Source organism: Erpetoichthys calabaricus, chromosome 1, assembly GCF_900747795.2.
Source record: "Erpetoichthys calabaricus chromosome 1, fErpCal1.3, whole genome shotgun sequence".
NCBI lineage: Eukaryota > Metazoa > Chordata > Cladistia > Polypteriformes > Polypteridae > Erpetoichthys > Erpetoichthys calabaricus.
Window position 1 is genome coordinate 238711034 of NC_041394.2, and position 27425 is coordinate 238738458.

The 27425-nt window shown below is 39.1% G+C and overlaps 1 protein-coding gene across 1 annotated transcript; it reads left to right on the plus strand.

The window, feature by feature from the left end:
- Positions 1–431: 431 nt before the first annotated feature.
- LOC114660294 (coiled-coil domain-containing protein 71L-like) lies at positions 432–2857 on the plus strand. The gene has a single exon (XM_028812905.2). The coding sequence runs from the start codon at positions 552–554 to the stop codon at positions 1218–1220; it is 669 nt and encodes a 222-aa protein (XP_028668738.2). The 5' UTR covers positions 432–551; the 3' UTR covers positions 1221–2857.
- Positions 2858–27425: the final 24568 nt, after the last annotated feature.

The following is a 27425-nucleotide window of genomic DNA, read 5'->3' on the forward strand; positions in this document are numbered from 1 at the left end:
AAAGTAATAAGCTTATTAAATTTTACAGTCTAAAATTATTGTCCTTAAAAGTTTATTTGCATCTCCTACTGTAAAGTGTAACGGAAAAAATGTGAAAGAAAAGTAAATTAAATTACAATAATAAAGCATTCCCTTTAACCACATAAAAATTGTTTTAACTGAAAACAAATGAATGGACCTTAGGCTGTTGTTTGATAAAAAAAAATGAGAACGATTTTATTTTACATCATTTAAAACGAAAATGAGAACGATTTTATTTTACATCGTATAAAACGAGGCAGTTAAGTGTACTTTTTCACACTCTGTAAGAGAAAACCTCATTTTTTGAACAAAAGAGGCCCCTTTCTTCTTTTCCGCCCGGCCTTTGTGCTCGAAACCAGTGGGCGTGGCCTAGACGATGATGTATTTCAAATCGGCTTTATAAATGGGCCGTTGCACCTCCGGCCATCTTGCTGCCATTTTTTGTAAGACGGAGGTGCAGTTCGGAAGAGCTGCTGCTGGGGGTGCTGAAGTTGTCCGGGCCACTCGGTCGCTCGCGCTGTTGCTAAACAATGGGAGACTGGAGCGTAGAGAAAGAAAAAGTTGTTTTCTCTCGCGCCAACGTGTCTTTGTCAGAGACGCAAGCGCTGGAAGATGCCTTTAAGCTGTTTATTCCTTCCTCCAAAGATTTTGCAGCCAATTCTCAAGACGAGATATGGGATTTCCTCTGTAGCTTCAGGCACGAAGGCTTCGCCCCCGTGATTCTCCGAAGTAAAGACGTTTACGGATATTCATCTTGTAGATCGGTGGTGCCCGACAAAAGTTTATTAAGTAGAAGAGTAACTGACACCGCCCAGAGTGGCCCCAAAAAGCGTCCACAGGCAGTGCCGAGCGATAAGAAAAAGAAGAGGAGGAGAAAAAGAGGAGGATTTTTGGGGGTTAGAAGGAAGCGAAGAAAAACTTCCAACTCACCGGAAGAGCACGCGCCCCCGGTGAAGCGCCCGCACCCCGCTGTTCCAGCCCCGGTTTGGACGGGCTCGGCAGCCAGCCACGACCAAAAGGCACTGAACAGGGTGTGGAGGGCGGCGAGCGACAGGTCAACAGCTGTCCGACAGACTGTCCAAGTCAAAGACGTCTCCTCCAAGAGGAGCGCCGCGGCTGCTCGCAGTAAAGCCGAAAAGCTGCTCAAGCTCAACCTGTCGCCTGTTCTCAAGTTACGACGTTTGATTTTGCTGAAGTGAGTCTTCGGATTGTGTACTGAATGCAAGGACGAAACATGTTTGCGATGCTGCTCTGATTTTTCTACGTTTGAAGCACTTTACCTGAAGTTTACATGAACTTGATGGTTGGTCCCGTGTAGTGGAGCCTTTTTTCTTTTCTTGCAATGGAGGGCTTGAGTGGCTGAACAATAATGAAATACACGAGTGAACTGGGCTGCTTCAGTGTTAAAATCTTGTGTGTATATTTTATTCCCCGACCCTCCACGAAGCTTCCACTGCCGTTTAACCGATGACCATCTCACAGCTTGGCCCCCGTATGTGAGGTCGCCAGTTTGCAATTGACTTTATGTGGTGCAGGATAGAAGTTGACCCACCTTGTCGCCCGACTGGGGCTTCTTCACAGGTTTATTTATTTGTGTTTATACGTGTTATTTTAACTTGTCATCTGCCATTACATTGTTAAAAAAATCTAATATATTGTTAAGTTATACTTCAGACATGTTTCGGTTTAGTTTGTATTAAGATTGCTCAAGTAAATATCAAGAATTAAATCTTAATAGCTTCCAGTTTGCTTAGTATCCGGAGTAGATTTCTGTTCAGGATACAACAGTAGTAAGGTTCTTGTAGTAAAAAGTTAATTGAAACCCATATACCTCATCTTTGTGTGTCTTTGTGTTAGGATCAAAATAAACGCTGCCAAAGCTTTATTACCAATGGTTTAGTTAGGTTCCGAGTTTTGTCATTAGTGTTTCTTTTCGGAACAGAACAAGTGACTGGATTGGTGTATGTTCTTGTATAGAAACACCTATGTGCTCCTGGAGTTTAAGCGGAACTTGGAGTTGCTCATGGAACTTCATGCCAGTCGGTTACATCTGTAGAAGACTGGGGCGGTTTGGATAAACTGCATTTTACCTTTCTATGCATAAACGCCTCTGGTTGGGTAACCATTGGGTACATTTATTGTAGAGGGTGTTTTTTTTTTTGTTTTTTTTTTACAGCCATAATCTTTGCTAAAGAGTTATAATTTACAGTAGTTGTGTAAATATGAAATTATTTGAAAAACATATTCCTTTGACTGTTTTGGGGGGAAAATACTAAAGGAATTAAAACTTTGGAGATTTAAATGCAAATGCTACATTTACACTTGTTTTGTTTTCAGACACATGGTGTAATCATGCTTTCAGTGTGTGAAGATTTAGTGCCTTGTGCATTTTGAGTGCACATCCTACACATTTTAGTGACTTAATCAGACCAGTACCAAATGTTGCTGGTCCTTGAGGCTTCTAGCTGGAGTAGTTCAACTGCCACATTCATATCTAAGGGACTGCAGCTGTATAGTTTACTTATCTGTTTCAGCCACTTGGGAAATTGTCATTATGTTGATGATCATCACTGTAATTGGATGAAAAGTGCATGGAAGTTAAATACACATTTTTAGTGTATCACTGTCCTGAAGAATCCAGTTTGAGAACTTTTATGTAGCACATGGGTTACTGGTTTGCCCTTTGATATAAAATGCCATTTTTTATCAAGCATGGTTTGGCCTGTGTGGGATCCCCTTCCTGCTGAAGTTCTGTAATATATGCAAAATTGTAAGTTATTATAGTCTGACGTTTTAAGAAGTTTAGCTTGCAATAAACTATGTCAATATTTTAAAATGTTGTGCAGTTGATTTGTTTCCAAATGTTTAAAATTGTATTTTTACATGCACATGCTTTTTTTAATTTGTTGCTTTGTTCACTGCTTTTCAAAAATGCAAATTTGATTTGAAGGTGATTAATTGACCTGACGTTGCAGTATAATTTCCAATTAGGATATTTTGCCTAAAAAAAAAAAAAACTTAACATGCATCTTATTCACTGTGCCATTTGTTGGCACTCCAATGCTGAGTTTTTAATATTTAAAATGAAAACAGATTCTGAGTTTCTATCAACAGACACTTTCTATCCAGTTAATTCAAATATATTGATTGCCTAAAGTTTTTGATTCCCGCACTTGGTGGTTCATTGAAAGTTCAAGGTTTCATTTTGCTAGAAGGTTCACCTGGGGCTGGCACAGTATATCTGATTTAAAGAATGTATTTAACAACCAAGTGAAATGTAGTTACCATTGGTTTTTACTGTGAATGTCACAAATGACAATTACATAATGTCCAGTGCACTGGACTTTAACCTGCAAGATCAATTGCTCTAATCCAGCACTGCTTGTTTACATTTTGAAACTGCAGTGAACCCATTCCTTGTAACCTATCTGCCAAATGTGCAATTTCAGGTCTTCATTCACTTAATATGAGTAACATGCCTTGTTTAGGGTTAGTAGAAATTCTAGCGTTGTGTCCATGTAGTTTTATAGGGTTATTGTCATGTGTACAAAGTACAATGAAATTCTTACTCGCATGTGCTAATAAACATCTTGCAACTCTCTGGCACCATGTTTAGAGTATAACAACCTGAAAATAGAACTTACTAATACAATTCTCAAGAGGAAATGCCAGCCAAAGTATTGCATATCACACCGATCAAATATGTATTTTCTGTTGCATATTTTCCATATTTGTAATAGATTCAATTAGGGCAATACAGTGCCCATACATAGTTTATGAACCCTGACACTTCAGCATAGTTATTGGCAGTACTGAGTATAAAGCTTAACATCAAACGTGGGATGGAACTGTAGGATGCAGGATCTATGTGATGGTTGTACTACATATTGTGCCATTCTACTCTTCTCCAAAAACTAATCTTGAGACAAAAGGTATTAACTGCTGTTAGGGTAGATTTTGTTAAATGATCTGCAAAGTTTATGTGCCAACAAATGTAAGTGATAATCCCAAAATGCATTTCAAAGAAACGATTAGTTCAGGTCCTCTTTAAATGAAAGGTAAGGATATGAGTGTGTGATTATCAGAGGCATGCTTGCATTGGGCTTTTTTGAGTACCTGCCTCGTTTATAGGGAAACTAATTGTGGCTTAAGCAATGTGTGATGTTATATTAAAGTAGGATTTTGGCCCTGTTAAAATTCTGAAGTGGTCTTTTACTAATTTTTAACCATCTTTCTACTGCTTTTTGATTTTTCTCAGCTTATTGATACAGCAAGATGATGTAACTTTATCAGGTGAATGGTAATGTTAACTTGCCCCGTTGAAAGTGGTCGGTGTTTTCTCTCTGCAGTGGACTGGTGCCCTGGCCAGGGATCATTCATGCCTTGTACCCCACAACTCTGCTTATGAGCCGGTTTAGAGGATGGATGTCCTTACTCCAGTAACTAGTGTTTTTCTTCTGACCTAATGTTGCCGTCTTCACACTGTTTTTGCATGTCTCCTTTCCTGGTGCTTCCAACTGTGTTAACACCCCTGTCAACAGATGCATTCTTGCTCGGAAACTTTAACAAGTACTGTGACAATGACATAAAAAGCCATTTGCGTCATAACACATTGTCAAACACATCTTTACAAAGTAGAGGGTGTAGTAGGGAGGACTTAAGGCTGTCAACCCACCACAGCCCCGCTTACATTATTTTAGCTAGGTAGGCTCCCGAGTCTTTAATGCTCGTCTTTACACTTTCTGGGTCTCTGCAAACATTGCGACTGCAATAAGCACCTCAATGAGGACCTTCACTGACATGCCAGTAAAAGCTGGCATTACATAATACAAATAATCACACTATGGCTGCGACAGTCTTGCCCCTCTGACGCTAAAGTTTGACTGCTAAAAGTGATTTTTGATGATAAAATTTTCAGTTTACTTTTTGGAGCTTTCTGGTATACATTAGTGTTTGTACTTTAGTTACCTAGTGTTGTTTTTGTTGTACTAATTTGCATTTTTGTATTCTTGTCCAGCGTTGTATTTTTTAGTGTAGGTGTCGTTAATTTGGTCTGTTGAGGCTAGCATCGTCACTATGATGCTACTCTCTTCATTAGACAATTTTGTATGCCATGTTTGCTGCTGTTCAGTATTGTCAAAGTCATAGTGAACTTTGTCATCTCAACCATATACAAGTATACAGACAGACTAAATTGTGAAGCTCAGGGTTCACAGTGTAACAACATGAAGTGCAAATAAATTAAAACTAAATTAAAAATAGAATTGAAATTAAAACACAAGACAAGATTGATGCATTGTATGGTATTATGCACATCTAGATATAGTCAATAAATATGTAATATAATAAAAGCTAATACAGAAATTCAGTGTATAATTAAGACGTAAACAATGACAGGTCAGAATGTTTCACAGGAGAAGGATATCAAAGAATGTCAAAGTGCAGCGTGCAAAATACTTAAGTCAGTATGACATTTTCAGTTCTTTTCTACATGGCATATTTGGCACTATTGGCATATTATTTGGCACTAGTGACAACATATGTTAAGATTTTGCCATCTGCAGGGTCATTCATAAGGATGTTAATCTGACCGTTCTGGTAAACGGAGCTGGGTCTCTAGTTTGTTTAGACACCACCTTCTGAACTAACAGCCAATTTAAGAAAAAATAACATATGGTGTATGTTGTATTCACTGTTTAATAAGAGTTACGGTTAATATTTGTCGTAAGGCAGTGATTTACAAATCGATCTTGAAGAAACACATCTTTTAATGTACTCTGTTAAGCATGTTGGTTGACACTGTCTTCTTGCAATGTTTACTGTTTTAAAGTTGAAGTTGTGGCCAACTAAGGAAGGCACGATAAATGGGTCGATCTGCCGCTGCTATTTTAGCTTTAAGCACAGTTATCGTATGGGAGCGGTAGAGGGCGCCTTTGTACTAAAGATTCCACAATCGTCCCATAATTCATGCTGCCCAGATTTACTTGGTATGCTTAGGACAAACTCTTACAGCCTGCTATGTCCAGTCAAGAAGCAAATAGTTTTAAATTTAATGACAAAATATGGGTTAATTATGTAATTTATATAGTTTATTTTAGTTGGTTTCCATAATTTAGAAATTGATTTACAATACCAGTTATAATACATTTTGTTCAAACATTAGGTTTAGATAGACTTTATTATCCTAGAGGGAAATTTGCTTGCAGCAGGAAAGTACAATAACAGAAGGCATTGTTACAGAGATCCAATAAATAAAGACAGAACATTTTACAACTAATGTTATTGCATAAACACAGACTCAATATCAATACAAAGAAGAATAACTACTTTCAATGGTACAAAATATAATCCAGAATTTAACATTTAGCAGCATTCCTAAAAGCAACAGAATCTAAAATGCTTATACCTCTAGGAATAAAAGAGTTCTTAAATCTGTTGCTCTTTACCTCTGGAACCCTAAATCTGCAGCCTGATGGCAACAGCTGGAGTTTGGAGAAGAGGATGGCTACTGTCTGACAGAATTGAGTTGGCTTTCTTTCTAACCGGTTTGCAGTAATAGAGGTCTGCTGTGAACCAATAATTTTACTGCAAATTTTTATAGTGTCAAGATGATTTATATTCTTATTGCTGAGGTTGCCACACCCACAGATAAAAGCAAATTTACCAATGGATTCAATAAAGGACTTTTAAATTTGACAAAATTGTAATGGCACTTTTTTAATATAACAGTTGAGATTCCTAAGAAAGAAAAGTCATAACTGCCCTTTTTTAGAGTTGTGCTGTGTTAAAGTCAAGGTTTAGTTTGCTATCGACGATTGTTCCCAGATTTTGTATTGCTCTACCATCTCCACTGTCTCCCCTTTAATTAAATTTGAGACATTTGATGGTGATTAGTTCATGGAATCTGCAAACATATCTTATGTCTTAGAAATATCAAGTCATAAATTTGAGTGATCATATCATTGTACAAACACATTGATAATGGGTCCATGACTATCTTCCTTGTCTTGTGGAAGACTTTACAATGACAAGAGTCATCTGCAAATTTCAGGATATGTCTTTCTTTGTATAAACTCCTGGAGTCATTTGTATACAGGATAAACAAAAGAGGAGATAAAGAACATCCTTGCAGAGTCCCCACAGATGTACTTAGGTTATCAGAGAAACAGCCATTAACACTCATTGTGTTCGGTTTGTTGAAAAGTCCAGAATCCACCCAACCAAGTTAGGATCCAAATAAAATTGATCATTCAGTTTCTCAACTAAAATATGGGTCTGGATTGTGTTAAAAGCTGAGGAAAAGTCTATAAACAGAAATCTTGCATGTGCTCATACAATAAATTCGAAAGTGTTGCTGTGGCGTCCCCCACATCCCTCTTTGCTCAGTATGCAAATTGGTGAGGATCCAGAAGAGTCTTAGTTTTTATCTAGTTGTTTCTTAATTAACTTAAAGCATTTCATGATATGAGAAGTTAATGCCACTGGTCTAAAGTCACTTAATGCTTTGGGGTGTGCAGTTTTGCCAATGGAATAACAGTTGCCTGTTTCCACACGCTGGACACTTGTAAATTCAAGGACATTTCAAATTTGAAGTGGAATATTGGAGAGAGCTCCTCTGCACAGTAATGAAGCAGACGACCACTTATTCCGCAAAGACGAGTTTTTTTTATATTTGTTTGATTTAGGAACTTTTGTGACATCATTATAATCAAAGAAGAGCGGACTCCTGACTCCAGTCTGTTCTTTTCCTGACTTCGTTCTGAAGCAAAAATCCTGTTTTTCACATCTTGAATAGAACTCATTCATGTTTTTCGCCAAAGGATAGTCAGTTTTGACCCCTGCCAGTTCAAATTGATTATTGCTTTTTGTATGAATGCCAGTCATCATCTTCATGCCATTCCATAATAAGCCCAGGTTGTCAGTCCGCGGTTCATTTTGTATCTTGTCCGTATACTTCATACTTTATTTCTTTTTTGCTTCATTGTGTAATTCCTTCTGTTTCATTAATGTTTCATGTTGAAATGCCCAATTTGTTTGGGTTATCAATTCTTTTAGATCTCTGATAATCCATGACTTGCTATTAGGGTATATTTTGGCTGATTTCGTGGGTATTATGGTGTCCTCGCAGAATTGTATGTACCAGTTTATAATGTCCGTCAGTTCATTAATGTCAGCGCAGGATTTTTCAAACTCTGATTAGTCAGTGCACTCAAAACAGCCGCGCAGGCACTCAATAAAGTCCTCATCCTAGTCTTTAATTTATTAAATTTCTGGCTTTACTCTCTTAAAGATGGGTTTATAGATTGGAATAAGCAGGACACAGTAATGACCTGATGAACCCTCGATTCGTAAGCGCCTTTGATGTTCCCGTAACACTGATTGTTGTGACGAGCTGGGGGCATATTGGTAAAACTTGCTAAGTGTTTTGTTCAGTGCACACCAGTTAAAGTCACCGGAAAATGGATGGATGGATGGATTGTTAAAGTAAAAGTTTTAAGAGTCGGGAGACAGCAATTCAAGTCTCTGTATCACACTGGAGATGGCATTAACGGCCACGTTCGCCACTGCCTTTGGGTGAAAGTACACGATCGTCGTGAACATCTGTGGAAATTCTTAGGGCAGATAAACGGGGTGCAGCGAGACAAACAGATGCATCGTTTTACACAAGTGCTTATTTATGTAAAGGCAGACGTCTTCGCAGTGTGCCTTACCGGTAAAGGCAGAGTCTCTGTCCAAACGAATTGGTGCACCTGATCCATCAATTGTCACGTAGACACCCGAAACGTTTCCATTCAGGCAGGTCTCTGTAAATGTCAAAACGCACACATCTCTGTAATCGGTCAGAAAGCATCCACACAATTGAAGTTCATCCACTTTATTGTGAAGCGACTCTACATTTCCCATTAGAGCAGTCGGTAAGGGGGGTCGAACTCCACTCCATTTTTTCAGTCTCTCGAATGCCACCTCTTTTCCTCATTTTCGTTCTTTCCAGGTTACGCGACTATTATAAACAGTTATGCTGTTAATAACAGTGCGGAGATTCGCTCAGAAATCGGGTGGTAGATATGTGTGTTCAGGTGAGTTCCATTGAAACAGGCTGATTAGGAGGGGTAGCGTGAAGCCCCAGGTTAGATGAACTTAAATCCAAGTTAACTTCTTCTTTCGGCTGCTCCCGTTAGGGGTTGTCACAGCGGATCATCTTCTTCCATATCTTTCTGTCCTCTGCATCTTGTTCTGTTACACCCATCACCTGCATGTCCTCTCTCGCCACATCTGTAAACCTCCTCTTAGGCCTTCCTCTTTTCCTCTTACCTGGCAGCTCTATCCTTAACAAGAATAAACATTCTGAATTTGTTTACTTCGCTACCACACTATTAAGGATTAAAAAGAAAAAAGTATTTGGTGTGTATATATATATATATATATATATATATATATATATATATATATATATATATAACAAAACAAAACACGGAGCAAGGCAATTCTGCTGCTGGTCGCTACTAGCGCAGCTCCTGAATCCATTTTGTTAAAAGAACTATATATTTTAAAGTTTCAGGTTAACTAAATTAGCCTGTAAGTTGGAACAAAACTGACAACTGCATGCTCCATTTTTCATGTCAAGGTCTGAAGTTGTTTCTCAGTTTTCCCTTCCCATTTGATTTATGAGGGTATTTTAAAGTAATGGCATAATGATGTATAATAAATCTGGGTAGCTTCTTAATAAATTGTTTTCAATCTGCCTGGGCCAAGTAACAGACGGAGAAAACTGACTTAACTGAAAGGAGAATAAACAGTGTTTTACACTGTCTGTAAAATCACTTTAAATCTGGGGTATATAACCAATATGGTACAAATCTTCTGCCGTTACTGAGGGAAATCTGCAACGTGACAGCTTTAAGATTATGTCACTCCTATTTTAACTCTCCTTTCCCATTGCACACAATTTCAAAGTGCATTCCAGAGACAACAAGAATATTCTTCCATTCTTATATACACTGTACTTTTTTTCCCGAGGATTCTTTAATTAGAGGTGTGTTGATTTGTGGTTTATTCCAATTTTTAAACAAAACTTAAAAAATTCAATACAGGTCAACATATTTAGCCCCTGATGAGTCACAGAGTCCTCCTGTGACTGCAGTGTCTTTTCAGGGGTTAACTCTTCAGCCTCCCAAGGATCTACCCAGGCAGATGGAGAAGTTTCAAGTTAAAGTGGTAGTTTTATAACCTAAGGCATTAGTTACTTTCAGTGTGGACTACTTGATATCATGGGGACAATGCAATAGGTTCAGTCCTAACTCCTCTTACAGTATGTTTTTGTAAGAAGTGGTGGTTAATGTGAGCCATTTGTTGAACAATTGATAAAGTTGGGGATGATACTAGTCTGGCTGTTTTTCATTTTGAAATTATGGTGTCTTTGAAACAGGAGCAATTGAGAAATTTATCATTTAATTAGTGAGAAATCAGGTTAAACATTTGCACCTAGATTAATGTTACAACATTTGGGAACCCCTGTGTGACCTCCTTTGCAGTTAAAAAAAACTTGCCACATATTCTGTAGTAAGTGTTCGATTTGGGCCTTTAGCAGCAATTAATTTACCTAGCATTACCATGTGTTTTGTACAGATTGTGGATTGTATCCTGATGTAATTTAACTGGATTACATCTGGAATTGTGTTTCCGGTGTCCATATTTTGTCTATTTAGAGATCCCATGTCTCCTTCTCCACACAAAACATCAAATCAGCTTATTTGTAGATGAAACACATTTGTGTTTACACTTGGATAGTGAATACATGGGCGGCACGGTGGCGTAGTGGGTAGCGCTGCTGCCTCGCACTTGGGAAACCTGGGGACCTGGGTTCGCCTCCCGGGTCCTCCCTGCGTGGAGTTTGCATGTTCTCCCCGTGTCTGCGTGGGTTTCCTCCGGGCGCTCCGGTTTCCTCCCACAGTCCAAAGACATGCAGGTTAGGTGGATTGGCGATTCTAAATTGGCCCTAGTGTGTGCTTGGTGTGTGGGTGTGTTTGTGTTTGTCCTGCGGTGGGTTGGCACCCTGCCCAGGATTGGTTCCCTGCCTTGTGCCCTGTGTTGGCTGGGATTGGCTCCAGCAGACCCCCGTGACCCTGTGTTCGGATTCAGCGGGTTGGAAAATGGATGGATGGATGGATTTGTACTAAAGCGGTTTCTTTTTGGAGCTGTGACTCATCTGGTTCTGGTGTTTCAGAAGCGTGTTGTAGGCGCCTTCGTTTATTGTTTTTATCCATGCAGTCTCTTTTTTGTTTTTCTATGGCTGTGTCGTCAGCGAGAAGTCGTTTGCTGACGGCGGTGGATTCACGTGCTGAAGTGAACATGGCGGCGGATCCGGGCATGGAGGGCTACATTACTAAACGAACGTGATATATGCGGTGGTGTGGGCGTTCGCGTTCGGGCAGCTGTACAACCTGGCGTGCACGCTGTACCTCAGGTTTAGTTCACAGGTCGTAGCCATGGTAAAGTTTTCATGTAATTAAATAAACATATTTGTACTAAAGTGGTTTCTTTGTGTGGGTGCCTTCGTTCATTGTTTTTATCCATACGGGCTTGTTTACAGGTCGTAGCCATACGGGCTCGTGTTTGTATTACTAATCATTGAGCTCCTTCCATTTGGAGCCATGACTCCTTTGCCTCTGCTGTGTCAGAAGCGCGTTGTGGGCGCATTCGTTCATTGTGTTTATCCATACGGGCTCGTTTTGTATTTCCGCTAGTTGAGCTCTTTCATTGTGGAGCCGTGACGTCTTTGCTTCTGGTGTGTCTGAAGCGCATCGTAGGAGCCTCCGTGTATTGTTTTTATCCATGCGGTCTCGTCTTTGTTGTTCTGTGGCTGTGTCATTAGGTAGAAGTCGTTTACTGTTAGGAAGCATACTCCAACTTACACACACTGACTGCTGGCACAGTGGATTAGAGCAGGTGTAGTTTATAGGTTGTGGTGTTTGGGCGCTACGCTCTGACTCTGGGAACTACGGGCTCGGTTTTGCATTACAAATCGTTGAGCTCTTTCCATTTGGAGCCGTGACTCCTTTGCCTCTGCTGACACCGACTGCTGGCACAGTGGATTAGAGCAAGTTTAGTTTACAGGTTGTGTTGTTTGGGCGCCACCTACTGACTCTGGGAAGCCGCTGGGTTTGATTCTGGGGCGCTGCGGCGCAGTGCGCATGCGCTTCGGTGCGTCCGCCGTGCATAAATTAAACTGTCGTTTAGTAATATAGATGCTCAGTTTCCATCATCTCTCTTCTAGAAAGTGTTTGCTGCAGCTGCTGACACAGCCACTGAACCTGCTTCATGAAGGTGAGTATCTGTTCTTTTAATCTGAAGAAGGGAGCTAAAGCAGGAAGACTGTCAGTGTCACTGCTAGCTTGCTAAGTGTTTGAGTGATGAAAATGACAGCTCCCATTTGAATAAAAATGCTTGAGACTGTTCCTGTCTTCACAACAATAAAGCTGATTTTCTCAGAAACCTGGACTCCCCTCCATCTCTCTTATGCGAGTCTGTGACCCACACAATATTTTACTATGCTTTTGAACAAGGAAAGAGTGCATAGTAGGCTACTGAAACTCAGTCTGAGATGAACTTTCACAAAATTTTTGTGATTTATGACTTTACACATCTCTCATTTGTGGCAAAAAAAATACACCTTTACAATGCAAGCATACCATCAGTTTGATGTAACAGTGCTGGTCATCGCTGACTGATTGTCTCTACCTTTGGCAACTGCTTATCACAATTTCTCGATTGCCTAATCACCCACAGCTGCCCCAACAAATTGAACAATCTAATGCAGGGGTCTCCAACCTTTTTTCCCCTGAGAGCTACTTTTACAAAGTGAAAACAGCAGAGAGCTACTCATGTTTTCTAACATTTATTCTCTAGCTTATTTCAACCCAAACTGAATAAGCTTGTTTTGCCTGAACATTTACAAAATGTTGGTGTCCACAACTCACATTTTGCATTTAAACATCACAAAAATATATTTAGTTCACCTGCAAGTGCATTTTGTATGTCTATGCATTTTCTAGTGTATCTCACACTATTGAATTAAAACATGAATGCTGTCAAAACAAAACAATGCAATTACAAATACACAGATATTACGTATTCATTTGTCATTCTGTTCCATGTCACTGTTTGACTTCACAAGAGTAATCACATTGCATGAGTGATGTGTTTTTTAGTTAGATGACTGGCACTGCATAGAGTCAACAAGAGAGGTGTATGGTGGAGTTTAGCCACTTAGGTTCACTCTTATGGAGTCATTTAAGTGTTCATCTGTCAGTCTTGTACTGAACTTTGATTTTATGACATTCATGTCAGAAAAGGCAGACTCACAGAGGTATGTAAGTAGATCCAAACAAAGCAGACATTTTCAGAGCTGCTTGGTGAAGATTCTTATAGTTATCTGTCTCTACTAAGCTCCAGAAATGCTAAGAATGCTGTTGAGACTTTAACTGCACATTATTTTGAAGGTTTACTAATATATAATATATAAAATCCAATGTCTCTCTTTTTGTATGTCTGTCCACTTTTCACGAGAGAACTACTTAATGGATTTAGATCGTTTTTTTCTATAATTTGCTTGAACATTCCGGCTGATTTTGCAACTTCTCTCATTTTGCTATGTATCATAGTTCACTTGCGGTACTGATTTATTTGCGTGAATCCCAGAGACATGCAGCAGGCTGAGGGGAGGGGCCTTCCTCACCGACTCGGCAGCTTCGGGGCAAATTCCTTAATTTCGCTTAGCTAGCGAACGAGAGAATAATTGAATTCAAATTTGTTTGATATTTAAAATAAAGTGTTACTTGGGTCTTGCCGAGTTTGAGTCCGGATATTCTCTTAATTGTATGCCACATTGAAAAGATAGATTGCGATTCAGATTGTGGATCGTGATTTTGTGTTAAAAGGGTCATGATATGATGTTTTGGAAAGATTGCCCACCCCTAATTTGACTAATCAAGTTTTCAAATTTATGTAGGATTCATTAACCCTTTGGTGAGCTACTTGGATAGGGTTTACGATCTACCAGTAGCTCGCAAGCGACGTGGGAGACCCCTGATCTAATGTAATGAACTACATGCCTGAGTATTTAGTGATGGAAAATGTATAACAGATGCCAGCACCCAAAAAGCACACAGTATCATAGGGCATTGGAGCCCATCAACTGGGTTTGATCAGTACCTTTTGTCACGTTTGACTGGAACTTCCCATGTCTTCTTATCTCTGCTATGTTTTATCTCCCTAGCACTTTATAATTTTAAGACATTAATTTATAAAGATTTCTACACTTTTGGTTTTTTTTTTTACTTTGATATTATACAAGTTTAAGCTAAAAAGGCAGAAAAATCAAGTATTAAAATTCCAGATTGTAACAACAAAATCAGAAAAGTGTCCAAGGGGTGAAAGCTTGTTATTGGTACTATATATACTGTAATTATTCTATATTGTAGTTTCCACTTAACTGTGAATTAAAACCAGTCACATAATTATTCTCACGTGTTTTTATTAATGGGAGGCCTTAGTTCAAAGGTGCAGGTACCTCATTGGTTCTCACCATGTTGCATTTTTTATTTCCACATTGTTTTTTCCATCAACATAGTTGGAGCCAGTTTATTAGTCTCAGTATCAGGGCATTCAAGTGTCAAAATTATTTGACCCTGCTGTGCTGTTTGCTTCCTTTTCCTGACTTAATTTCTCATTTTAGCCTTTTGCATGAAAATTGGTGCATTTTTTCAGCCCTTTTAATGCTGTATTTTTAGCAAAATATTTAATAATGCGGACTGCCATTATATTTGTAGATGCAGCAGCATGAGGACCGGGATAATGTGAAGTGGTGGGATGTGGTCCCTGCATGTATGTGTAGATGCATTTGTTGGATGCAAGTGTGCAATTGTTAACTGAAGAGTACTGGGAATGAATAAGGTGTGGGGTAAATGTTGTACATACAGGACCTCCTAAAATCCTATTTGCTTTCCATCTCCATCAGTTTAACCTCTGAGTAGCATCAGATGGAAGAGTGCATTGCAGTCCCGAGGAGTGATTCACATTCAGTTAGTATGGGTTGACACAACGTGGGCTCAGGTTTCTCTGGTCTGCTATTCTCTGTATACATGTACTCAAAAGTCCACCTTTACACAGTTGGCAGTGGATAGTAGAACTGCCTCACAGTCCCAGATACCAGGGTCAAACCCCAAACAGGTCACTGTGTGGGTGCAATTTGCACCTTCTTTTCAGGCCTGCATGTTTTTTTTTTTCTTTTTCTGGGTGCTTCTGCTTCCTAACATATCCCAAAGGCATGCAGGTTAAGATGATTGGCATATCTGAATCGGCCTGGCATGAGTGCCTAAGTTGATATGTCCTGAGATGGACTTTAGCTCTTTTTAGGAATGATTCCTTCCTGACACCACTGCAATTCTGTGAAGGAATAAATGCATCTTAAAAATAATAGGATTTTTTTTCTTGCTTTTGACATAATAGCTCACATGATTTCAAACAGATTGATCGTATTTATCTGTCTCATGAAAAATGGTGATGAGCACTTAACTACTTCTAAAAATAATGCAATACTTATGTGAGTGTTGTGAATTATTTCTCTCTATTATATAAAAAAATCCTGCGACGAGACAAGACTTTTTTGAAGAGATTTTTTCAAGTCCTGCAAGACTTTGGCCATGAGATTTTTTTCATGTCATGCACATGGTACTCTCACCTCTCATTCGTGTGAATGCTTTTGACAGACACAGTTTCTGCTCTCCCAGCTCTTGTAAATTTTAACATTTTCCTCACTTTATGTTCCCAATTAAAGAAGACATATTATGTCCAATTCTTATTGAAGAATTTCATCACAAAGGGTTATCAACAGAAAAAATGAGTACACAGGCAATCCTAGCACCGAGAAATGATGAAGTCAAACGAATAATTATCTCCAAAAATGTCGATCGGTTACACAGCAAATTAGTTAAATGCATATCAATAGACTATGCTGAAACAGTTGGTGGTGATCGTGTGGAACATGAAAACATCAACGTACAATATCCCGAAGAATATCTATAACCGTTAACACCGTCCGGTCTTCCACCGCACAAATTACTGTAGAAAGAAGGATGTATCCAAGAAAGGTAATGTAGTAAATCTTCTGCGGATAACATTACACAACAAAGGAGATCCTGATATGCCATTCGTATTAAAATGTTAACAGTTTCCTGTTAGAATAGCTTTTGCAAAGACAATTAATAAATCTCAGAGCTAAACATTTGAAAAAGTCGTTTTATTTAATAGAGAGAAAGAAAGAAAATTCAATCACGGGCAATTATACATTGCGTTGTCACGATGAAAGTCCAAACACAGAATCAAAATCGCTTGCTGTAAGCAAATGCTCATTTAGACAAGCCAGATTCATTTTGGAACAAAGTGCTTTGGACTGATGAGACAAAAATTGAGTTATTTGGTCATAACAAAAAGCGCTTTGCATGGCGGAAGAAGAACACTGCATTCCAAGAAAAACACCTGCTACCAACTATCAAATTTGGTGGAGGTTCCATCATGCTGTGGGGCTGTGTGGCTAGTTCAGGGACTGGGGCCCTTGTTAAAGTCGAGGGTCGGATGAATTCAAGAGGCTAGCGTGTAGCGCAAGCCCAGGGGTTGGCAAGCAAAGTGAGCAGGGGGCAAAGCCCCCTAGAATTACAAAAAAAAGATTCTCCTCATAATTACTACTAGTAATTTTTAGAAAGATACACAATTTATTGGATTTAATTGCTTCTGCAAAATAGTTTCATTTTAGGAAACACCTTTTCTAATCCCCTACAAAGAAGTGAATATAAAATTAATTGTATTTATTCACACATAAGTTACTATAATAAAAACTACTGAAGCCAATTTGTAGATTAAAAATAAAATACTGTTTTTCTAACTTGATGCTACACAGTTTCTTAATTATTTAACAAAGGGACAGACACATACTTCATATTGTAACTCTCTATCACATCCACACCTGTGGTAATCTCAGTCTTCCCGGCCTGGAAGGCTGCTGTTGCTTTGTAGTGTGGAGTGCTGTCTGATCTGCATCATTTGTAACAGATTCTCACAACTGTTACATTATATACAAATAATTAAATAAATTCATTGAAACAATGTACAGTACATACATAAATCAGTCACTCATTTTATAACCCACCAAGTCCTGAACAGGGTCATGGGGGTCCACTGAACCCTATCCCAGCTAGCACAGGGCGCAAGGCAGGAACAAACCCTAGGCAGGGCACCAGTCCATCACAGGGCAAACACACACACCCCATCCACATACTACCTCCAATTTAGGATAATGCCAATTCACCTAGCCTCCTTGTCTTTGGACTGTGGGAGGAAACTGGAGCACCCAGAGGAAACCCCGGGGATAACATGCAACCCATGCAAGGAGGACCCTGGTCATGAACCCTGGTCTCCACTGCACCTCTCACATATGTAAATGTACTGTATTTTCCTAAATGAGAGTTATCTTGATTTTCCTAGCTAGTATCATTTGGTTGTTGGCGTACATTTTAAATCCCATTCTAAGCTATCCGAGTATGTTTATCTTGAGTTGTGTGTGTGGAGTTGAACTCCAGTGAAGGAAGAAATGTCAACTTTTAAAGGGAAAGGAGGATAAACAGGTCATCATGGGACATGAGAGAGTAGTTATCAGGAGTTGCATAATCAGAGAAGCCATCCCACATGATAAAGAAGGCAAAATCCTATTTAGCTAGGTTCGTGGGTGGAGGAGAGAGTTGGTCGATTTTCTCTCCATCCAGAAAAAGATGGCAGTATGTCACAATGGCAGTCCCTCACTACATACTTCATTTTCTGATTTTACAGCTGTATCAGATGCACTCATGCAATCCAGGCAACATTTATAAAAAGTGTGGAGAACTGTTGTATGAAGCAAATAAACATGTACAGTTTCAATAGCTGAGAGATGCAGACAGTTGCTGGAAAGCATAATGGATATTTTTCAGCCAATGATGAAGAATAATGGATGCATCTGGTGCAGTATCTGAGTGATGAGAGTCCATTTTCATTTTGATCACACTACTGAGCATTCATTATGTAAGAGGTTGCCTGGGGTAAAAGAACATTCGAATTTTGAAGAGAATAAGCCTTCTTCATCTAAACTCTGTAAAATATCATCATGGTGAAATGTGGAAGTCCCCAAAGTACTAATCTCTACCATACTACCTGGTAACTTATTCCACATATCTATGATTCTCTGTGAAGAAAACCTAGCTAAAATTAGTGAAAAATATATCCTTAGTCAGCATTCATCTGTGCTACCATGTTTAAGTTGAACAACTCATTTTGAAGTATCAGATGACATCCACTCTATTATTTCCTTTTAAAATTATGAATAAATGGAACTCGATCAATCTTTTCTTGTAGTTTACAACCTACAATTCAAGTATTAGTCTATTTTTTTTTTCTCTGGACTTTCTATAGCATGATTATATCTTTTTTATTAAGCCAACACCAACTCCACACAATATTCTAGGGTGTTGCATAGCTTGGGCATACCGTCTCTTAATTTGTACTTGTCACAATATACTATGTAACCTACCATCCTGTTAGCCTTCATAATCAGTGTACAAATCAGAGTTGATTCAAAACTCTGCTGCAAGAGTCATTACATGAACCAACAACAGTGAGCACATAACACCCGTCCTGCTTTTCCTGTCTGGCTTCCATTGTCTTACAGGATTGAATATACAATTCTATTATTAACTTACAAAGCTTTACATTAGTGACCTTCTCCATCACTCTGCTCCTCTTCGCCCACTACAGTCCTCTGATTCTGGCAATCTTGTTGTGCCCCACACTAACCTGCGCCCTATGGTTCACAGGACCTTTAGGTGTATAGCGCCCTGACTTTGGAATGACCTCCCGAAATTAATGAGACCAGCTGACTCCATTCATTCTTTTAAAAAACAACTTAAAACTCATCTGTTCAGGAAGGCGTTTAACGTAACCTGACATGCTGCCTCCTCTTTCAGTCTTCCTCTCTGTCCAGATGCTCAGGATAATTTGTGTGTGTGTTATATCACAAACGATGTTATCTGCTAGGCCTTCTTTTAGTACTGAATGTAGTATTTTATTCTGGTTTATTGTCTTTTATTCTATTTAATGCTTTGAGTATCCTGTATCTATTTGTTTTAGTGTTTTATTCAATAAACATTTTTTTATCCAATGTTACATAAACCCTGCTGTTCTTTCTGTAATTCTGTGAAGCGCCCTGAGCATGAAAGAGGCGCTATATAAATAAAATGTATTTTTATTGTTATTATTATTATTACCTCTCTCCAGTTCAATCCTCCAACATTACAGTATTTTTAATTTTGTTAAACATGTTAAGTATGGGCGGCACGGTGGCTCAGTGGGTAGTGCTGCTGCCTCGCAGTTGGGTGATCTGGGGACCTGGGTTCGCTTCCCGGGTCCTCCCTGCGTGGAGTGTGCATGTTCTCCCCGTGTCTGCGTGGGTTTCCTCCCACAGTCCAAAGACATGCAGGTTAGGTGGATTGGCGATTCTAAATTGGCCCTAGTGTGTGCTTGGTGTCTGGGTGTGTTTGTGTGTGTCCAGCGGTGGGTTGGCACCCTGCCCAGGATTGTTTCCTGCCTTGTGCCCTGTGTTGGCTGGGATTGGCTCCAGCAGACCCCCGTGACCCTGTGTTCGGATTCAGCGGGTTGGAAAATGGATGGATGGATGTTAAGTATGACATCATTATTTAACAGTGTGGCAGGCGGCTGGCGTCCATGCCCAGCCGGGACACCCCTGCACACTATATTCAGGGGGCGCAGCCCTGGACAGTGCAATATCTCCCCCTGGACACTAGATGGCCACCCCCCGGGGGTGGAGCAGTGCCTCGGTTTCCCACAGGGCTCCCTGGGAATTGGAGTTGGGTGCAGCCCTGTTGGCTCCCGCAGGCACCGCCAGGGGCTGCTGTGTTTGGGACTCCTGAGCCCGTGTGGGCAGCACATTCATCACACCCAGAAGTGCAGCCGGAACTCGGTGATCAAGCACCTGGAGCACTTCTGTGTGAACTATAAAAGGAGCCAGCAACCACCACTCAGCGGCCAGAGTCGGGTGGAGGAGGACAAGGTTGCCTGGGAGGAGTGGTGGTGCTGCCGAGAGGAAAAGAAAATTGCTTTTGTGCTTTGTTACTTGTGTGCTTGGGACTGTGTTGTGCCTGTGGGTACAGGGAAGGCGTAGCCCACAGACGAAGAAAAATAAAAGTCTATTTATTTTACATGTGCCTCCCATGTCCAGTCTGTGTCGGGTCGGGCGCTACATAGTGTCATCTTACAACAGTTGTAGAAATTTTCATACTAATGCAGAAGAATATACAATGAGGAATAGAGGCGAGTGTTAAGAATCATTAATAACAAGATAAACAAATCTGGCATTTCTTTTTAGTGTTTACTAACATTATTTAACTGGGGAAAGCTTTTGTTTCTGACTGAGTTTTCAATGTTCAGAAAACATTCACCCTTTCTTAAAAAATAAATGCAGGAACAGGGAGAGCCTAGAAACAAAACAGTGTAGCCAAGAAGCAGCCTCTGACTTCATATTGACTTAGTGTTTCTTGAACTGTAGTAATATGTAACTTGTAAATACAGTATTTCTTCTAATCTGAATTCATACTGTATGTAACTGTGTATTTTTTTGTAAACGAGAAGTATATAAATTCAATTTTTTATTCCACATCGACCCACACTACTATTCTTACATTAAAAAAACTAGTTCATTAAAAAAATGACTTAAGTAAAACTTAAGTAAAATTAAAAGACACACATCCACAAAAAAAAAACAATCAGCACTTGTAAAAATCCCAAAATGCAATATTAGAGATATGAGATTGAAGAGATGTCACCTTTTGTTGTTTCTGCCTAATAGGAGTTCAGTACTTAACAATTTAAGACCCAACTGTAAATATGGTAATTAAGATTGAGAATCCCTGGCTTACAGATTTCAAAAAACATTTGATCACGTATGTGTCAATAGTCTGCTATAGTTAAGCATTTACTTTGATTAATAGGTCTATTATTAGCCAAAATCATGCAATATGACTAGTAACCAAGAATCCAAGATCATGCTCTACTTCACAGCATTTGGTTTATATGAGTGGGGGGCCGAGACCAGAAGGTATAATGTATCGCGAGGCCTTAGCTTAAAGAAACTTTGGGAAACCCTGCTCTAAGGAATCTGATATTCCATCTTGTTCAAAATAAACCAACTTATTAGTTAGATTTTTTTTATGAATTGCATATGATTTTTTTTCTTTTAAGTCATTCTGGTGTGTGTTTAGATCAGTGTGTGCATATGTATTTATTTATTTTATTTAGATAGATAGATAGATAGATAGATAGATAGATAGATAGATAGATAGATAGATAGATAGATAGATAGATAGATAGATAGATAGATAGATAGATACTTTATTAATCCCAAGGGGAAATTCACATACTGCTGCTGCAGTATGTGAATTTCCCCTTGGGATTAATAAAGTATCTATCTATCTATCTATCTATCTATCTATCTATCTATCTATCTATCTATCTATCTATCTATCTATCTATCTATCTATCTATCTAAATAAAATAAATAAATACATATGCACACACTGATCTAAACACACACCAGAATGACTTAAAAGAAAAAAAAATCATATAAAATTCATAAAAAAAATTATAAAAATATATACATATAAATTGTAATATATATATATATATATATATATATATATATATATATATATAATATAATATATATAAATATAAAATATATATATATAAAAATTGATAAAAATAAAAATATTTAATGAGCTTCTATAAAAAGCCAGGACAAATAAAGTTATTATCTTTTTATCTATGAGTAAAAAATTAACAGCTTCAGCACTGATCTCTGAACTGTACCATCTCATTTGAAATAGAGTTAACTGGCACTTTGACTCTGCTTTCTGGGTGCCCATCTACACACTGCTCCTTGTACCTCCACTTATTTTAGATTGATCACTAGCCTCTCATCAGATATGTTATCAAAAGCTTTTTGAAAATCAAAATAAATGATATACAGTATATGCTCCTCTGATCAATTCTTGTTGCTTCCACATAGAAATCAAGTATATTACTTATATAGCAGCCAAACCAACCCAAGAAGGCTTCAATTGGCACCTCATCTTGAAGAAGACTGAAGTCACTTGGCCCACTGAATGGGAATGCTTTAGGCTTTACACTCCACAGTTCAGACTGGGTGCCTACAAGGTAATTTTAAAGGCCTATGTTGGTGAACATTCATTAACTGTACCCAAAAGAAAAGGTCACAGCTGGTGTCTAGAAGATGTCAATATGTGGAACATGACCAATGGCCTGCAGCTAACACTCTCCCTTGCTGCTGTTTGGGGAACTAACAAGCACACCTGAAGCCTAAGCAAAGATTAGAATGGTTGCAGAGTAGACCATAGCCCTTTTGCACCACTGTCACCCAGTATGAGCTAGCAGTAAAGCACTACCACTCCTAGTGAGACAATATGGCATTGATGAAAAATGTCCTGTATCGAGTGTTGGCAGATCCAAAACTACACCATTGCATTTGGTTCCCTGTGACATGAGTTTGCGATGGTTGGTGGGTTGTTTCAGAGGTTTTACCGAGAGTGTTCTAGGTGCAATGCTTTGACACCTGCACTGTCCAAAATGAACCTGCTGTCTAATCTTATTTCCCTATAATAGCAGCTGCAGGTTAATACCACCATGGCGCAGGTTAGGGTCATATTCATTGGGGCTTTTCTATGCCCATGTGCATTCTGACTCTTCACTAAATGGCTCAAGGTATATGAAGATAAGAGTGTCACAATCACTGTGATGATTCTGTTAGTCACCTTCAGCCTGTGCATGTAAGTATGGTACCTTAAAAAATGGAGAATGTAAAGCTTTCATAAGGGCTAGTCAATATATGTAAAATATTTTATTATATGTTTCTCTTATTACTGCCATTTCATATAGGACATCAAAATGCCCAAGAAGGTGGCCAAACTAGCTGGCCATGACCTCTGAGAAGGGTTTCCCAATCTCAGAATGTTTAAGCATTGTGAGAACATCCCAGTCCTGAAAAATCCTTCTCTTACTAGATGGCAGTGCAGGAGGGAGTACGGCACTGAACCTTTCATCCTGAATTCACTTACGGTGTCAGAAGCCCTCAGAAAATGTTGCCTTTTTGGGGGACTTTTCTGCCAGGCCTGAATCCCGCCTCAGACAGAAGTGGAGTTGCTAAGATGACAGGCAGGAACTATAGAGTGAAGGTGGGTCCTTTGGAGGTATCCAAGATTGTTAAGCTTTTGTTGCTATTTAATATTATGATGAGCAGGAACTTAACTTTTGGGGAATCTTTATGAGTATTTTTGTATATATCATGCATGAATGGTTTATAATTTAAGAACCCTAGCCCTGGGGCTAGTGGATACAGTAATATATTGTCAGACTTTTCCTTAATTGAGCTCCTTGTTTAATCAGATGGCTCACTCAATCTCTATGTTGAGCCCTTAACTACAGGGCCCTAAAGTTGTGGAGTGATCTGCCTGCTTATATAAGATATACCTCTTTTGTCACAGCTTTTAAATCCAGGCTCAATACTCACTAGTTTAGCCTAGCATACCCTAATTAGAATGTATTGCCTATTGCATCTCTGTGTGTTAGTCCTTCATACAAAAAATCTAAGAAATACAATCATTATGAACCATTGCTAACACTCCTTTATTCTATTTCTCTTTTCAGTATCCTTATGAAGCACTGGGTGCCACTGCTGTACTTCCAAGCTATTTTCCTGCCCATTTTAAAGACACCACTGATACTGAGAGTGTTGAAATATTAGAATTAAAGAATGTTGTTGTCTTATTACACTGCCCGGGACAACCTATGTTATACTATAGGATGTCCAGGAGACAAGAGAAAAAGCTAATGTCTAATTGGCTAGTGCCTATAAAAAGTATTCATACCTTGAAAGTTTTATTGTTATACAACTTTGAATCACAGTGGATATAACTTTATTTTTTGACATTGATCAACAAAAAAAGACAATTGTCGAAGTGAAAACAAATCTTTACAAAGTGGTCTACATAATTTTCAAATATTTAAAATAATTGATAGCATAAGTATTCACCATCTTTGATATGACACACCTAAATCTTAATTGGTGTAGTCAATTAGTCTTAGAAGTCACAGAATTATTTAAATTTAGATCAGCTGTCTGGAGTTCCAGTTGATTGCAGTATAAATGCACCTTATCTGGAAGGTCCAGAATTTGGTCAGTCAGTATTGTGGCCTAAACTACACAATGAAGACAAAAGGACACTTTAAGCAACTCCTTGAAAAGCTGATTGAAAAACACAAGTCGGGATGGAGACAAGAAAATATCCACGTCACTGAATATATACAGTACCTGGATGTGCTCCAAGTGCTTCCTGACGAGCTTCCGGCAGCACTTCCGGTTGTGGCGGAAGTGCAGCACGAGCACCCGGAAGCACACCAGGTGTATCTGTCTTCTGGCTTAGCAGCACTTCCTGTTGTGGAAGTGCTGTCATCCATGTTTCCTGGAACGTCTGGGCGCCCCCTGGCGGTGGCCACGTGCCCCAACAGGATGGAGCCTCCCAGCTCTGATCTTGTGGCTCCCCTGCACCCCAGGGCGGTAGCCCTCTCACGTCCCGGGGAAGGTATTGGCGGTCTCCCAGTCCTTCCACGTCGGAGGCATCCCGACTGTGCAGCCATCTATCACAATATATATATATATATATATATATATATATATATATATATATAAACTGTGTATATATATATATATATATATATCATCTATATATATAAAATCCCTATGTGCGTCCAGGTGTCCGTGTGTGGGTGTCTTCTGATGAAGTGACTCACGATATTGCTGTCAGAGAAAGTTAGAGGCGTTTTACGGAAATACAAACCAGTATTACTGTGAGAGGAAATTAAAGGTACACAATACAGTGACGCATATTACAGCCACATACAAGCCAGTACTACTGTCAGAGGAGATTAAAGGCATATTACCGACGCGCACGCCTGTATTACCGCCAGAGAAAATTAAAGGTATATTACGGACGTACAAGCCAGCGGACGTACAAGACGGTATCCTTCAATAAGGGCGCGCACACGCATCCTTCAATAAGGGCGCGCACAAAAAGGCGAGCCTCAAAAGGGCGACCTCAATTGGGCACAGCGAATAAAGGTGTGCATAAATAAAGATCTGCACCTTTGTTGCTCTTCACATATTCCAGAGCCATTTGAACTAAATTATCTACGAATGCCTTTATTCGCCACGCTCAATTGAGGTCGCACTTTTGAAGCTCACCTTTTTGTGCGCGCCCTTATTGAATAGAGCCATACAAGACAGTATTACTGTCACAGAAAATTAGACACACAATACACGGAGGCAGCCCACGAGGAACGGTCAGCTCAGCAAGTAAACATCAACAAAAGAAAGAAAAATACGACTAACAAAAAGAATGAGGTCAAAGTCTCTTGCCATTTAATATAGACTGTTCCTACTAATGTTTATGCACTACTGTTCTAGCGCCCGTTATTGTAATGGGCTAAATGACTAGTATATATATATATATATATATATATATATATATATATATATATATATATATATATATATATATATATATAGTGACTCATGTGTCATTGTCTTGCACCCCAAAACACAAGGCTGAGTCTCATTACTTTAGTAAAACCAACTTTATTCCCCTTGAAACAGGAACAGCACGGCTATTTATTGTAGCGGGATCTACCTCCCTCCTATACACAGTCACAGCAATCAGGCAGGGTTGTGACCAGGTTAGTGGCCAAGTAATACTGTTCCCTGCAGTTATAATGTTCCTTGCATCACCCATTGACGACAGGCGGTTATGGCAGGAGCGCAATCTTTTCAGAGATGCTTTGGTGGTAAGCCGCTGCAGCACTGTGAGCCTGCAGTCACCCCGGCAACAGATAGGCAGTCTTCCCATTGGGGGGAGTCCCAAAAGAGTTTAGAAACCTCACAATATATTGACTCTGACCTAAACTTTAAATTACTGTATATATTAAACAGACTACCAGGACTGCATTTTTTCACTTAAGGAATATATTCAAAGTTAGGCCTCTTGTAACTTTACAAGACACTGAAAAATTAGTTCAGATTATTGCAATACACTTCTAACAGGACTACCTAAGAACAATATCAGTCAGCTTCAATTAGTGCAGAATGCAGCAGCCAGAATCTTAACTAGAAAAAGAACATCTGCACACATCTAACCAGATTTAGCATTGTTACATTGGTTACAAATGTCATTTAGAATTGACTTTAAAATACTACTAATGGTTTATAAAGCCTTGAATAATCTTGCTCCACCCTATATTTTGGAATGCCTGTCCCCCTACACACCAAATCGTAATCTTAGATCTTCTAATGGCAATCTGCTTATAATTTCAAGAGCTAAGCTTAAAAAAGCGGTGAGGCAGGCTTTTGCTGTTATGCACCTAAAACCCACAATACTTTACCAAAAGAAATTCACCAGGCTAGTACTGTGGATAATTTATAGCATGATCATGCATGGCTGCGAATAGAAGTCAGTCACTAGTGTGTATTCATGATATGACTGCTGGCAGAAGTAGCAGGATGAATTCTGAAATAGTTAGAATCAGCCAAATACTGTTTCACAGTACTGATGGACAATGAGCCAAAACATACTGCGAAAGAAAGCCAACTGCTTTTTAAAGCAAAGTAGTGGAATATTCTTCAAAGACCAAGTCAATCAACTGACCTCAACCCAATTGGACATGCATTTCACTTGCTGAAGACAAAACTGATGGCAGAAGGTCCTACAAATGAGCAGCACCTGAAGACAGCTGCAGCAAAGGTCTGGCAAAGTATCACTAGAGTGGAAACCAAGCACTTGGAGATGGCCATGGGTTCCAGACCTCAGGTAGTCATTGACTGTAAAGGATTTTCAACCAAATATTGAAAATTATTATTATATTTATAATTATGCTAGTTTGCCCAAATACTTTTGAGCCCCTGAAAACAGGGGGCCATATATAAAAATGCCTATCTTTTCTAAACAGCTCATACAATGTTTGTGTTAAATGCCTTGAATTAAACTTGATAGTGTATACTTCAATCACAACTGAATAGCTTTGTTTCAAATCCATTGTGGTGGTGTACAGAACCAAAATTATGAAAATTTGGTAACTGTCCAAATTCATATGGACCTGACTGTATACACTAGAAATTTCAAACACATCAGAATGATAACACATATAAAAAGTTTAATATCAAATTAAACAGTGACTTCCAT